The sequence below is a fragment of the Paralichthys olivaceus genome, chromosome 18 (genome assembly GCF_024713975.1).
Source record: "Paralichthys olivaceus isolate ysfri-2021 chromosome 18, ASM2471397v2, whole genome shotgun sequence".
Taxonomy (NCBI): domain Eukaryota; kingdom Metazoa; phylum Chordata; class Actinopteri; order Pleuronectiformes; family Paralichthyidae; genus Paralichthys; species Paralichthys olivaceus.
This window is the reverse complement of record NC_091110.1, coordinates 2,464,888-2,480,543: the sequence shown is the minus strand read 5'-3', so window position 1 is coordinate 2,480,543 and position 15,656 is coordinate 2,464,888. Positions and strand designations below refer to the sequence as shown.

Genomic DNA, 15,656 nt, shown 5'->3' with positions numbered 1-15,656 from the left:
GGGATTGGATCCAGCTCCCTGTGACCCTGAAAGGTCAAGTGCTATCGATAATGGTTGGATGAATAGTGCTAGGATGTTACCACCTGTTCCCGCTCACATCGCTTTAACATACTAGACCATGTATATTTCGAGAGGACATCCACAATAATATTTTTCTAACATTTGGACAGAGACAGGTTAGCTATTTCTTAATGCTTCTCATGTTTATGCTAAGCTAGGCTAATTGCCTACTGACTCTGAATCTTAGACACAAACATGTAATATTAAACGTCTCCTCTCACCCTCAGAATGAAAGGAAACATTAAATATATTTCTCCAGAGCAAAGCAGACTGATTTGATCAAACCTTTGGGTTGACCAATATAAGCAATATATAATAAATCATTGAATTGTGTTGTATTCTTTCTCATAATAACAGAAAGTTTTCATTTCCTTGGGGTTTGTCAAAATCAACAAGAGAAATAAGTCACTTGAAAGAATGATTTTAAATATTGAGTCTTTGTTTTTCGGCAGGAGATTGTATTTCTGTGTGCCTGTTTAGGTGATTGAGAGGGATCCCCTCTTTGTGCCCCCAGAACCTTTGCATTCCTCCTCTCTACATGTAACTAGCTTACAGCCCCACCAGTCCAATGCATGCAAAAAATGCCTTGGTCAGTGCTTTCCTTTGATAGTAAAACGCTTACAGGCAGGCCAGAGGGGCCGGCGGCGTTTCTAGCTTGTGCGATGACCCGGTGGCTTTGGCACAGGCCAACTGTGATGACGAGAGGCTTTCTTTTGTGCTATGAGCCTCTACGTTTGGCCTTTGCCAGAGTATAAAAGCTTGGGTCGAGTGCTGAAGGGACCAGCACGAGCCAGCCTCCCTCACACGGCACTGCAAGCTATACTAACGCAGGTAAGGACACACAGACACAGACATACACACCAGGGGGGGCAACCACACATCATCCAGAGCTAGGGCCCACTCCCTGCCCACCACACCCAGGCAAACCACCATTAGCCTGGGGAAAGACCCAAACAGCAATCCAGGGCCTAAATGAGCCTCCCACATAAGCAGCAAACTTGTGCTTTAGTCCAAATCCCCAAAACATACCTACCCTCCATTCCCGAACAAAGTTCACATCTCGACTAAGGCCACAACTCTACTTCACTTCTCCTTTCCTTTTATTTTCTCCTCTATGATCCTTTCACTTCTATTTACACCTGTAATACTGTTCATCCCCTTGTCTTCTTCCATTCTTTCACCCAGACTCTCCTGAAGCCCCTCACCATGTCTCAGACTGCCAAGTCCGCCTCCAGCCAGGGCACCGATGCCAAGGACAAGGGAGCCCCTGCTCCAGCTGCCTCCAGCAAGGCCACCAAGACCGGAGAGCCTGGCATGGGATCCTTCAGAGTGAGTCACAGCTGTGTTAGACATCCGCAGAAACAGTATTTCTACAGAATACTCAGTGTCAGGCTCATTTCAACCAAATTACAATGAAAACGTATCTTTTCATCAAGTCTTGCAGATAGTTTTCTTTTCATTGGCCCAGCTTTTAAGATATTCAATGGGATTTCCCTTATTTTCCAATTTCTAATGTTCATGATATTCAATTAGAGGTGCTAACAGCATTTGAAAAACTGAACAATGTCTGTTCCTAGAAATCTTTTTAAAGCAAAGTGGTGAAACTATTCACTGTGGATTATCCTATAGCTGATTTTTTTCTAATTTGGACAATTTGGAATTTATATTAGAAAAACTAATGGCAATAAATGCCACTATTCTGTAACTGGGTAAGTGGTTAGTTTTTTGTGACTTGAATGTAAAGACCCTTTAAGGTTTTTTTTTCTTTGTGCAAGGTATTGTTTAGTTTTGTTTAGTATAACATTACTTGTGTAATTGTGAAAAAAGCAGTGGTGAAGTAAATACTCAGATTCTGTACCTAAGCATAAGTAGAGTAGCGATATCCCTTGTGTAAAATACACAGCTACAATTTTATATTGAAATTACATTTTTACAGTTTTTTTGGTTGTATTAACATACGAGTAGCATTTAAATCTTTTGGTTAGCCACAGTGGCACTTATATGAAACTACTTTATATACAATTGGGTAGTGTAATATCATATATATTATGACATTACTATAATATTTCATCATAGTTTTGTGGTAAATCTTAATCTGCAAAGTAACCAGTCACTATAGCTTTCAAAATAATCAAATAAACATGGTGAACTAAAACATATTCTGAAGTGTGAATGAAATTAAAGTACATGAGCAAATTATGATGCTAATGCTCAATACATTAGTAGATTAGCACATTGGACAGAGACTTATGCAGACTTTTTATGCTTGGGCAGAATAAAGCCACCTTTAATGCCAGTCTCAGTCTGTGTGGCAGGTGCTGTTGCTCAAACAAAGTCAGTTATTTCAAGGTTTTGCAGATTGATATTGGAATTTATGATTAGCTGATTACTTAAATAGAGAAGACTGAGATGGGACACACAAATGATACGTTGATTGTTGTTGTGTCTGTTTTTGTAACTTGCAATATCTCCTCTGCCCAGGTCATGCTGTTCGACCAGGAGAACTTCCAGGGCAGGATGATCGAGGTCCAGAATGAGTGCATGAACGTGTGTGACCGTGGCTTGGATAGAGTGCGTAGTATCATCGTGGAGTGTGGCCCGTAAGTGGATGGACTCACATTTGTACATGAACATGATTTAAACCAGTCGGATACAGTCTTTCTATATATTTTCTCTAGTCACTTTATATTACCTCTCCTCTAATTCTTCTCTCCTGTCCTCTCCCCCCTTGTGCCCCCCCTGTGCCCGGTGGCCCCCCTTCTCCAGCTTTGTTGCCTTTGAGCAGACTAACTTCCGTGGGGAGATGTTCATCCTGGAGAAGGGAGAGTATCCTCGCTGGGATACCTGGAGCAACTCCTACCGCAGCGACTGCCTCATGTCCCTCAGGCCCATCCGCATGGTATGAGTAACAGTGTATATACTAAGGGCACTATGAAACCTCATCCTAGCCCAAGGTGACCAACAGTCCAAAATCTAATAATATATCGGACAAAGAAAAGCAGCAATGATGAGAATCTTAAATATTTCATAAAATGGTTTGTATTTATATAGAGTATTTCTAGTCTTGATGACCACTCAAAGCGCTTTACAGTACAGTTTTGCCATCCACCCATTTACACAGTGTGGTGTCATACACTCATATGCTGCCAGAACAGCCATCAGGGGCAATTTGGAGATCAGTATCATGCCCATAAAGTCATTTAGCAGTGAATTGTTTCACCTCCAAAGACTCTCTTAGATCCTCACTACTGAAGGGGTAAGGTCCTATTTTTAAAACTAAATCTAAAGGGTTCATCGTCTGTGGGATGGCCTTTTTAGAACATTTTTAACTCTGTGTATGAGCAAAGCAGGAGTAGTCGACAGGGGTGCCAGATGAAATGTGAAACTTTCACCTACGACATTAGGATTGGATATCTGCAGTCTGTACCACATTTTATTGCAAATAGCACAAGACAGTAATTTGACTGATACATGTGTCATTAATGTAACACAAAGAGTGTCTCATAATTTTTATATGCCTCATTTGATCCCTGCAGGACAGCTTGGAGCACAAGATCTGCCTGTATGAGCTCTCCGACTTCAAGGGCAACAAGATGGAGATCCAGGAGGATGATGTGCCCACCCTCTGGGCGCATGGCTTCTGCGACAGAGTGGGCAGCGTGAGGGTGCCAGGAGGAGCGTGAGTAGACACAGACTCACATTTTAGTTTAGCTTCAACTGCTGCAGTTTCAATATGAATAGATTAGATCAAGGATCAGTAGGCAATCTTTTAAACAATATGACAATGATAAAAGACTAAGACCAAACCTGTCTGCTCCTTTCCCATATATAATTAAATAAATTGCACTGCAAATACTGTTTTAAATAGCTTTCAGACATAGTATAAGAAGAAGCTGCAGGCTTCTTTACACAACAATGCAGCTGTTCATTAACAGTAGTATGACATGTTATCACAAGGCTTAAAGCTAACTTCTTTTTTGACATATCTCACATCTAATGTTTCTGACTGTTCCATCTCGCTTATTAAGAGTTACTCAAATGTCATCTGTGGTCATCAGAACTGCTTCAGTGCACCCTAGAACCTCCTAAAGAACCATTATAAGCTCACCACTGTCCTCAATGATCACTATAAGTCTTCAAAGAGCCCTGAACCTCTGCAGAGACCTCTTAAACCTCTTAAAATACCTTTAGAATTTATATGGGAATCTTGGAACCTCTCGGTGACTTCTACACACTCTAAAGGGCCATACAGAATCCTTCAGGACCCTTCTCAGTGATACATAGATCCACATAGATCACTAGAAGCCTCACTTTCCCCTTGTGAACACTAGAAATTGTCGAATATCAAAAGGAATCTATAGGGACCAGTTATCACATCATACAGTTTTAGTGATACTAATTTATATAAAAACACCATATAAACATCCTAAAGTAACAGGGGGGTAGAAAACTGACTTATGTTAAACTACAAGACTTCAAGAGGATAAGATACCTTTTACAGTGAAAGTCAGTATTAACTCTCCCCACTCGCTCCATGTCTCTCAGGTGGGTGGGCTACCAGTATCCTGGATACAGAGGCTACCAGTACCTGTTTGAGTGTGGTGACTACAGGCACTACAACGACTTCTGCGCCTTCCAGCCCCAGATCCAGTCCATGCGTCGTATCAGGGACATGCAGTTCCACCAGAGAGGATGCTTCACCTTCACCTCTGCCAGCAAGTGAATCACACCTGCTGGCTGCCGGGTGCTGTTTTAGCCATTACAGCCCTCTCTCTTATAACTCCACACACCGGCTTTCTCCAATGCTTTCCTGAATCTCCACCATCAACGCTCCATCCCAAAGGAAAGACAGAATGAGAGCAAATACACTGGACAACCTTAAATGACTTTTTATGGTGCTAAAAAATAAACATGTTGTGAAAAACCTGAAACCACCCTGGCTGGATAACCTTTATTCATTCCACAGAAAAATCATCATATTTATTTTATCTCCTAGGGCTATATGGTTACAATTGACCAGCCTGCTGTGCAGCTATTATACATAAGGATATGCTGTTTTTAAATGTTTTCCTTTGCCAAAATGATCTTTGAGTTATATTATTATGCATATATTATTATTATTTACCTAAAAAGAAAATTGACAACCTGATATTGACTATATTAACTGTTTTTTGTGTGTATGTTACAGACTGCATATCTACTGCATAGGACAGGGAGATATCATGTGGAATATAGTCAATATAATTATACAAGCTCACTGTAAGTTTAAATATGAATATTTTTGGCGCAACACTTTACTTATATCCCACATTAATCATCCGTAAGCACAATATAAACATATAACACAATTATATCTTTTCCTATGAGAACATATCAAAACATATTGCAACTGTGTTTTACCTTGTTGTCATATATTGCATGCCAGCAAGTTAAAGGTACAGTGTGTAGAATTTTGTGATATCTAGTGTTGAAGTTGCATGTTGCAGCTGAACACCCCTCACCTCACCCTCTCCTTCCAAACATGAAAAAGAACCTGTGGTAGCCTGTAATTGTCATAAAAACTCAAAAGGTGTTTAGTTTGTCCAGTCTGGACTAATGTAAAAAACATGGCGGACTCCGTAGAGAGGACCCCCTCGATGTAAATATAAAGTATTTAAATATAAAGGGCCTTTTCTGGGGTAAAGAAAACTACAATTCATACAATTCAGATGAAATGAACTAGTGAAAACATCATGAGAATTATTCTACATTAAATGTCTGCCAATAGTTCCCCTTTACCTAAATCTTACACACTGGACCTTTAAAGCTTTTGACACATACATCAGTAAATAATACCTTGTATCTGCTTTCAATTGCATTAATAATGATAATGCAATTCATATTCCCAAAAAAATAATGTATGAAGATAAAAGATAGATGTAAATACAAATAATTTCCGTCAAATATCTGAGAGGTTTTAAAAATAGTTTCGATTTTTTTTATGTCGCCCAACTATTTAGATTTGAGGTGGTTATTCCCAAAGGAACCTGAAGTCCAGGAATAATGTTTATAAGAGTAAGTAATAATTCTCATTCTCAATTTACACCTCTTAACTGGTTTGTTGATTTTAATATCTTATAGCCAATATAGATATTCACTTAGGGAAACAGACCGTCTGGAAAGATTAATAAACAATAGAATATGTACTATAAATGACAGGAAAGTAATGAGTCCTCATGGTTTCATTGTAAGAATGTGTGTTTCAGAATCTCACAGTGAAATACACGGTTTCACATTTTCAGTGATCCTGTTTAAGGATTCCTTGAAGCTTCTCGACCAAAAGAACATTTTATATATGGTTGTCGAACATTTCAGTTTCCAAAAGCTCCTTTTAGAACCTCATAAAATTCACTGGAGCCTTCTTAAATCTACAATCTCCTTTGACCAATAGAACTTATTTAATAACTTCAGGAACCTCCTTGGTGACCTCTTGGACCTTTGAAAAGGCCACAAACTCCTTGAATTACCCCTGAAACCACTTTAATAGCATCTAGAACCTCCTCACAAGCCACAAAATAAACCCAAAGGACCTCTTCAGTTTCTTAAATGATCACAGAACCTCTTAAAAACCAATACAAGCTCTAGAACCTCTTCAGAAAAAAACAGTATCCTTCTAGGACCCATAGAACCCCCTAAAGTTCTTAAATGACCACTGGGGCCTCCTCGGTGGCTGGCAGAGCATCTTTTATTATGACTGGAACCAAGTCTTTAATACATTCACAAACAATAGTCAATCATCTGTCATTTAAGACATTGTGCATTTGCTGTAAGTCTGCAAACGTCCAGCATCAAAGTCTGATGCATCCTTCCTCTGGTGTCTATTTGGGGCACATGTTGCCTTCACGGCTCCTTGAAAGCTCCTTAAAAAAAATTCGGAAGTTGTTGTAATTTCATAACTGTGTACTTTAGGACGAAAAATTGACATGATCACACGTGAGCCAAAGCAAATAGACGTTTGCACAGTTATTTGAAAACCGGACCCATTTATACTGAATAACTTGTCAACCTTGAAGGCTGAAAACACCCGTCGGTACGTGAAGGCAGCAGTTTGGTAAGAGCCTGCTGGTTTGAACGCAGGGAGCGGGTTAGCTTGCTGTTGTACATTAAACCGAGAGGAAGGAAACATGACCGCACTGTTCAAAGCGAGGAAAGGTGAGTACACCAACAGTGAACGAGAGATTATATCAGAAACACTGACGCGGGGGACAATGCTAGCCTCATATTAGCATTATACGAGCACTGGGATGCCACAGAGCTACAATTAGCTCAGCCTGCTGTGAAGTCAGTGTTTACCCTGAGGACATTTGAATTCAACACCAGGTTAACACCAGATTATAAAGAAAACGTCCACCAGCTTTAGTCAAGTGACTCAAGTAACAGACTGACACCTGCAATCATGTCATTTAGCCGGTAGCTCCTTGGCTAAACAAAGCTAGCCGGCTAGGTGCTAACCTGAAATGGGTTATTTGCTCATGTTCAGTGAGGAGGGTCGTGATCGCTGGCCGCAGAGCAGTTCACCTGCTGTCAGTGTTTCTCTGAGGAGTTTCTAACATGCACGTTACGAAGTGTCAGTCTGACACCAAGGTGACTGATGTCGACGGTGACCCTTCACCTAAATCACACACAAGCCAGCCACTGAGCTGGTGCTGCCTTCACTGACACACAGGACATGTGGTTCAAAGCTCGGACAGCAGAGCAACATGGGAAGGAAAGAGTGATCGTCCTTACAGGGTCAGTACTTAACGACTGCTGGACAATTAAAGATCATAAAAATAAATATATGTTTTGACCGCAGAGGACAATGTTAAGCTACAAGAACATAAAATGGATAGGTTTGTCTGTATTTTCTGTTACATAACCCCTCCCCCCTTGCAATACAAAGTTTATGATAAACATAAAATACATAAGTAAATGCATAAACTCACACAGTAACCAGGTCTGTAGTAAACCAACAGAGCAGGTAAAATCATACATTAAATAGTTGTTATCAGTGTGTATCAGTAAGTGTTCATTTGTCCTGAAATGTCTGTAATCTAACTATGTAACTAATCATGGGGCCCCAAGCAGACTTTAAATAGTTTTCTTTTAAATTTAGGCACATCATTAGGGCCTTGAACCACAAAGATGCTTTAGGGGCAAAATAAGATTTGTCCTTGCTAATAACGAAATAAAAAACACTTTTTAAATTTAAAGAATTGCCTAACTCTTGCATATCAGATGTATGTGATAAGTACAATACTCATTCAAAAGTAGTAATCTTTATTCAATAATCTTTTTTTATAGAGAGCTTTTCAAATTCCAGATTAAAGAAAACACTTCACAAGGCAACAATAACAACAAATTATTCTTTGAAAAAATCACATTTAAATGGCAATAGTTATAAATATATGCAAAACAGAATTTAAGCTAAATCAGGAAAAAGACATTGAAGTATGTTTAAAGAAATTGCACACTCAGCTGACCTGCTTTCAGAAGGTCTCTGGGCCCTGACTGCAAACACTCTCTCATCTTTAGTTGTGAACAGGATTTCCGGAACAGATATCAGGCCCATGCTAGAGGATCTTAGGGCAGGAAGGGGACTAAAAGGTCAAACATATAACATGGAGAGCCGTCAAAGTAATCAGTAAAATCTTTACTTTAATCCATTCTAAAACATACTGGGAGCCAAGAGGCTAAAACTGGAGTGATGTGATCACGTCTCTTGGATATGGTTAAAAGCCCAGCAGAGAAAAATGAGAACAAGACAAAAAGAAGTTAAATTTCTGGTATTTGAGGCCTGAAGACATCTATGAAGATTTCTAAAGATAAGACCTTCTCAAAGAGTTATAAGACCAAGATATGCTGCAAACCAGACTCTTTTGAAGTGGTGGTGGAGACAATCATGAGCAGCCTCTCCTCCACCTGGTGGACAGACAGCGGAACACTTTCTCCAGCAGACTGTTTCAGCTCCACTGCCACAAGGACAGATACAGGAAGTCTTTCCTGCCCACAGCAATTCTCACCTCTTATAGTTTCTATCCACATCAGAACTCTCGTATTACTGCTGCAATAACTGTGAAAGAAAATGTTGCACATTTTTATTGCAGAGGTTATAGTCACATTTATTACTTTAGTCGTTTCAAACAAATATTGCAAATTTGCACTTTGTCTTTTTATTCATCTCTTGTATTTAGCCTTTTGTTCTTCACTCTTTGGGAAATGCCCTTGACCTGCTGCTGTGATACAATAGTTTCCCAAATTGGGATCAATAGATGTACATCTATCTATCTATATGCTAAGCCCCAGCCTTTGATAGCGGCCAGTGTTTTCATCCATCCTGCTCATTTATATGTCTCAGTCCTTAAAGATCGCATTTAAGGTTTGGTCAAAATCCAAAGATTTCTTCATTTGATTGTATTAGGCTTAAGAGTCCATTCCAATGCTGTGACCTTGATCTCTGACAGAAAAAAAATCAGTATTGCAGGCCACAGCCATACTCCCAACACACTTGCCAAGATTATTCCAATTTGGATTAAAACTGATGAGTTAATGCTGTGACAGACAGAAAGACACCACCACCAATTACAATACAGATGCCCACTACAGCTTAGTGCGTGTGTAACAACCACAATTCTTACGACTGCTGTTGGATTCACAGCTTCAGATTTGTGAAACTTTTATTTTATTTATGAAAAAACACAAAGGAGAATTGTACTGCTTTTCTATCTAGACCACACTGGACCTAGCCCAAAAACCACTATACTTCAACAGATAAATACTGTATATCACAATACCCAACATCCAAGGTTATATGCAGTTTTGAAACCTTTTGTTTTTTCTCTCCCTCAGCTCTAGGCTTGTGTCTCAGTGGTTGTCGAAGTTTGTCTGAACTAGCAGAGTTACCAGAGACTCATCAAATACTGAGGCAGACCTGCAGAGACTATGCTGACAGAGAACTGATACCCATCGCCGCCAAACTCGACAAAGAGCAAAGTTACCCTGCCAAACAGGTACGCGCTCATATGGTCTCAATCCTTTATTGTACCTTATGAGTTGGGCTTAAATGTATCCCATTTTTGTTATTACAATTCAGCCTAGAAGAGAAGGCCACATTAAAATAGACAAAATGTATATTTTTAGAATGGCAGTATAAAATGACTGTGTGAAAGGTGTCTCTGGTAGTGATGAATTATTATCTGAATGTGCCACTGTACAGCCAGTTATTCCCTTCAGGAGGTGGTATCAAATATGCTCATGTTCTTACAATTGTCCAGATTCAAGAGTTGGGGGCGATGGGGGTGATGGCCATGGAGGTACCAGAGGAGCTGGGTGGTGCAGGGATGGACTATCTGGCATACAGTCTGGCTATTGAGGAGATCAGTCGAGGCTGCGCCAGCACTGGAGTCATGGTCTCTGTAAACAATGTGAGTGCAGTCTGCCAGCATAGAGGAACTTTGAGTAATAGCATAGCTGGCTGTGCAGAATCTTGGAGGTAACCTGAATCTGATTGTGTTCTCAGTCTCTCTACATTGGACCAATATTGAAGTTTGGTACAGAAGAACAGAAAAAGCAGTGGATCACACCGTTTACCACAGGAGAGAAGGTGGGCTGTTTCGCACTCAGTGAGCCAGGTAAAACACACACACACACACACTATTTACCTGTATGTGCATTAATAAACTGCTTTCAAATGTGCTGGAAAAACTCTAAGCCATACCAGCTATTAGCACATGCTGTAGGAAGTCTGCATTGAGGTCTGGTCTGAAACACAACAGACAAGGATGCAATGCTGACTCCTTCTTGAGATGTTAGAACAACAAACAACTACAAAGAGTGACAGCATTTTAATTGCTCTCTGAAAAACCTCCACACCATCATGTTCTGGCTTTCAGGGATAAACTCTCATTCCCAGCATGGCTGAGAGCCACCATCACTGGAGATGAATGTAAACAGTGTGAAGAACAAATGTAGATTAAATGTTAACAAGTAATAAGTGTTGGCTGTGCCTCTTGTGGTTGTTTGAATATACAATGAAAAACGGGTGTAAAAAGCCTTCGTAAATCTGTCTGTTAAGAGTTATTAAAATGTTGCTCCACCATCGGCCTCCAGAGCAGCATCACTCCTACTTGTTGTAGATTGTCACGTCTATGGAGCCTGACTGGAGAGGTTAACGACATCCTTCCAGAAGAAAGTTCCTCATGTGGGATGACAGTGGTGGAGAGATCTGTCCCTAGCTGGACTATTGTTTTTCTGAAGATCTGTGTAAACATAGACGCAGGCATAGGAGATGTATGTGTTGTAGAGCAGCGGAGATGTACACTTAAGCAACCGAGTAAAACGCTTCATTAGAAAACTTAAATATCATTAGTGCAGTGAGCTGTAAAGAACCTGAATCGGAGTATATGCTGTGATCATGCTTTGTCTTTACACCAACACAAATTCTCTTTCGAACACCTGCCCAGGTTTTTAGGTAGTTGGCAGACAGGTTGTTGAGAACATCTCCTCAATCTTTTGTTTGTCTCTTCTTGTGTCTCATGACGCCTTCTCTTTAAATCTCCCACTTAAAATAAAACTGTTTCATTTAAAATTGCAGGTAATGGCAGTGACGCTGGTGCTGCCTCCACGATAGCTCATCGGGATGGAGAAGAGTGGGTGCTCAACGGAACCAAGGCCTGGATCACCAACAGCTGGGATGCCTCTGCCACAGTCGTGTTCGCCACCACTGACAAGAAACTCAAACACAAGGCACAATGCAGCACATTTTAATGTTCAGACCAAAGAGCTGAAGAGTTGTTGTTCAACTGAGCAGTATAACTGTACCACTAGTAAGAACTGCTTTTTGTGTGCAGGGTATCAGTGCCTTCCTGATCCCCATGCCACACCCTGGGCTTTCTCTAGGGAAGAAGGAAGATAAGTTGGGCATCAGAGCCTCATCCACTGCTAACATCATCCTTGAGGACTGCAGGATACCGCTGGGCAACATGCTGGGTCCTTGCGGTGCTGGATTCAAGATCGCCATGGTATTTCAGAGTTTTTACTTCACTGTTGCACAGAAACTGCATTTACATAGAGCTTGTTATACCACTAATATTCCATAATGAGATGAGGATCTGTGGAAAAAGACACAATGAAGATTCAACTGCAGAGAGAATCAGACCTGTGTTAGAAACAGACTTATTGATGTTAATGATAGACCTTTCCAAATTTTCTCAACATATTTAAACCATATTTTGATTAAAAAATCCTCTCTGTCAACTTTTCATTTGCTAATTATCACTTGTCTTTGCCATATTGCTGCTTTTTCAAATCCAACAATAATGTCATCTAACACTTACTCTGTGTGAAAGTCTGAACTGTTAATTCCATTAGTCCTCACTTGCCTAGGGACTTGAAACAACTCACAAACACACAATCTATTAATGTGACTCTGTATGAAAACTTAGACTTACTGAAGCATCCCTGCAGGAGCGGTGAGTTAACATCTTTGTCCGTGTCACAGCAAACGCTGGACAGTGGAAGGATCGGTATCGCAGCTCAGGCTCTTGGTATCGCTCAGGCTTCTCTGGACTGTGCAGCTGACTACGCACAAAAACGCACTGCATTTGGAGCCCCCATCAGCAAGCTGCAGTGCATACAGGTAACACCACCAGTTCAAATCTTTATCCTTATTCTAAACTGCAGCATGACCAGCGTTAAAGAAAACAATTTATTACTACTTTGTAGCTTTAATTTGATAATTGTGCTAAGCTAGAAATAAATCCACGAGGGCAGCCAACAAAGTCAAGCTGCTTTCATACATGCACTCGACTCCGCACGTCCATATTTTCTCTGGAGAGGGTGCATGCGAATGTAAATGTCCAACTGAGACACTTTCTACAGGGTTTATCCGCCTGGCTTCCTCGTATAAAGTCAGTAGAAATCTAGGAGAAGTTGATGTGTGAGCACAGCAGGGGATTCACAGCACGCGAGTGGGGGGGGGTTTGATGATGCTTCTAACGTGCAACAGACGCAAACAAATTTCCCTGTGAAATAGCAGGGACACGTGTAGAAGACACTGAAGAAGATGTTAAGAGAGTCTGTGGTGATAAGAGCTGATGGTGGTGTTGGGGTGCTGTAAACACATCACGTGGTCTAAGCAGCAGAGTTATTACATCACTTCCTGTCTCTGTCTGCTGCACCCGGTTGCTCCAGCTCTCGCCTGAATTATGCAGAGGATTTGTTGCTGTTGTGAACATGTGCATAGAACCTGCCGCTGTGTTGTGCATGTGTGAAAGGCAGACTTGGGGTAAACTGTGTAGCCAATTTGTCAAGCTAACAGTTAATCCCAGATGGTCTAAGATACCATATTATATAATATATAACATGGTATCTTAGTTTATTTTAATATTATTAAAAACTGAAAGTAAACACATCTGAAGTGTCTGTAATTATCCCTCAAGGTTTAGGCAGGAATTAGATTTTTTTGATGCTGAAACCATCCCCTAACTTTTTTAATGTAAATTATTTTTATTGATAATGATATAAAGAGAGAGAGGACCAATGAGCCCTCCCATTTGGAACCAATAAATATTTAGCATTTCTAAATCATATAGGTTAATAACTGCTCTTTATTCTTGTGATCAAATAATCTGTTTAGTTGAAACTGGCTGACATGGCTGTGGCAGTAGAGAGCTCTCGTCTGCTCACGTGGAAGGCTGCTCTCCTTCGGGATTCAAAGAAACCCTTCACTAAGGTACGCAGACGCCTCTGACGCCTCTGACGCCACACATTTGACTTTGTTTCAGTCCAGCACACAGTAAATGGCCCTCCGCTTTTCTTCCCGCAGGAAGCAGCTATGGCCAAACTGGCAGCATCTGAAGCTGCCACGCTCTGCTCACATCAGGTAAGAGATCTACACCATGATGACTGTTTCCATGATGTTGAAAAAACCCTCAAGACAAGTGTCTTACATTGTTTATTTGCACTTCAAATCAGGCGATCCAGGTTCTAGGTGGGATGGGTTACGTGGCGGACATGCCTGCAGAGAGGCACTACCGTGACGCTCGCATCACTGAGATCTACGAGGGCACCAGTGAGATCCAGAGACTGGTTATCGCAAACCAGTTACTGAAGGAATATGAGACATAGGCACACCTCTGTCAGTGCCTTTGGCTTAATAAAGACATTTAATCCCAGATCTGAAATCAGATAATTAAACCCACAGACATGGAATCAGCCATAAACAAAAGAAAGCCAGTGTGATTAGGCTCTGTAATACTGTATCAGTGTCAGAGACTACAGTACAGACCTTCACAGGAGATTTACGTGATTTTACATTTACATTTTACATACTTCATTGTCTCAAGGGAATTCAGGAATAAAGCAAAGTGGCAGTCTAGAAGATTTTAGTCCTGGTTGGTTTAGCGACACCTGTATCTGGGCTGATCAAACATTTGAACCAGGTCCAGCTCAGGTCTCAGCTGCTCAGAACCACATGGATCTGTAAGGACCTCAACTCACCACAGTTGTCCTGAATGTCAAAACAGACTTCCACACTCACCTACTTTTTAATAAAAATGTGAACAGACCCTTTTTAAAATCTACACCAGGCTTGGTTTTGCCTCGACACTGTCTCATTACTCCTGAAGAACATGAGTCACATTTTTGTGTTTGCTCTTTGCTTCCTATGAGGAAGTTAAACCACCAGGGGGCAACGCTGTGTCTTCATGTTCCTTGACCCAGATTTGCTTCAAACTGAATCACAAGTCACTGAAAACCAATGAAGTGTAACCGTGTTTTTCTGATTTGCTCTTGTGGATGTAAGTTAGAGCTGATACTTGAATGATAATGTGAACGTTTGCCTCAACATTGAAACATTTAACCCTTTGAGCTGGTCACAGACTGTAAGAGACTGTGTCATGAATTGTATGCTGATTTCACAGACCTCTTGTGCCTCTGTGACATATGTGTACATATTTTATTGTGTGCAAATGACAATAAAAACTAAACTACAATACTTGGTAGATGCCACTGATAGATTGTATTACAGTGCAATAGCAAATGTGATAGAAGCTGAGGAGTGACTTGAGTATTTCATTCTCCCGTTTATCTACTTAACATTTTATCTACTTCTCACAGTTGGCACAACAGCTGTGTTTTCACGCAAACTGGAAAATATGATTAAAATGACCAAACATCCAGGAAATACTATTTATTGGCTCCTTACCTTGATAGCCTGCATCAATTCCTCAATGCAAACACCAGATCTTTTGACTTACTTGATGTCTTAAACTATAATGTCAGCTGGCTGGTAGCACAAGTTTGAATCCAATCGTCTCCGTTCCAGTTTAGACACCCACACGTGTCCTAGGGCAAAATTGAGTCCTGCACATGACGCGACCAATTGCCGAACCGGTAGGAACCCTGCAGCAGTGAGTAATTTAGGAATAATATGTGCATCGCTGCCCTATTCTGGCAGAAAATGTTTTCTCTCGCTACATCACTCTTATTTCACCACCAAACCTCAATGTATGTCAAGTCCATGTTTATTTGATCAAATAACACAAAACTAATAATAACAAAAAATTACTGTAAATAGT

At 40.6% G+C, this 15,656-nt stretch overlaps 2 protein-coding genes and 1 long non-coding RNA gene across 3 annotated transcripts; 2 read left to right on the top strand and 1 right to left on the bottom strand.

Moving 5' to 3' along the window:
* Positions 1 to 734: 734 nt before the first annotated feature.
* On the top strand, positions 735 to 4,991 carry crybb1 (crystallin, beta B1). Its single transcript, XM_020081809.2, has 6 exons — positions 735 to 891; positions 1,246 to 1,389; positions 2,542 to 2,660; positions 2,827 to 2,959; positions 3,597 to 3,739; positions 4,606 to 4,991. The coding sequence occupies exons 1-6, from the start codon at positions 781 to 783 to the stop codon at positions 4,781 to 4,783; spliced, it is 828 nt and encodes a 275-aa protein (XP_019937368.2). The 5' UTR covers positions 735 to 780; the 3' UTR covers positions 4,784 to 4,991.
* Positions 4,992 to 6,775: 1,784 nt separating this feature from the next.
* On the bottom strand, positions 6,776 to 7,690 carry LOC138405423 (uncharacterized). Its single transcript, XR_011239158.1, has 2 exons — positions 7,552 to 7,690; positions 6,776 to 6,959 (listed from the first exon to the last, which is right to left on the bottom strand). It is a non-coding gene; the product is annotated as an uncharacterized lncRNA (long non-coding RNA).
* acads (acyl-CoA dehydrogenase short chain) lies at positions 7,094 to 15,073 on the top strand. The gene is made up of 10 exons (XM_020082258.2): positions 7,094 to 7,251; positions 9,928 to 10,088; positions 10,353 to 10,502; positions 10,598 to 10,709; positions 11,672 to 11,823; positions 11,928 to 12,098; positions 12,578 to 12,715; positions 13,715 to 13,810; positions 13,904 to 13,960; positions 14,053 to 15,073. The coding sequence occupies exons 1-10, from the start codon at positions 7,224 to 7,226 to the stop codon at positions 14,203 to 14,205; spliced, it is 1,218 nt and encodes a 405-aa protein (XP_019937817.1). The 5' UTR covers positions 7,094 to 7,223; the 3' UTR covers positions 14,206 to 15,073.
* The last annotated feature ends 583 nt before the right edge of the window (positions 15,074 to 15,656 follow it).

Coding starts and splice junctions, on each gene's coding strand:
- acads (XM_020082258.2), top strand. CDS start 7,224: ATGACCGCACTGTTCAAAGCGAGGAAAG. Junction 12,716..13,714: donor GCAAGCTGCAGTGCATACAG/GTAACACCACCA, acceptor TAATCTGTTTAG/TTGAAACTGGCTGACATGGC. Junction 13,811..13,903: donor CAAAGAAACCCTTCACTAAG/GTACGCAGACGC, acceptor TTCTTCCCGCAG/GAAGCAGCTATGGCCAAACT.
- crybb1 (XM_020081809.2), top strand. CDS start 781: ATGAGCCTCTACGTTTGGCCTTTGCCAGAGTATAAAAGCTTGGGTCGA. Junction 892..1,245: donor TGCAAGCTATACTAACGCAG/GTAAGGACACAC, acceptor TCTTTCACCCAG/ACTCTCCTGAAGCCCCTCAC. Junction 3,740..4,605: donor GTGAGGGTGCCAGGAGGAGC/GTGAGTAGACAC, acceptor CATGTCTCTCAG/GTGGGTGGGCTACCAGTATC.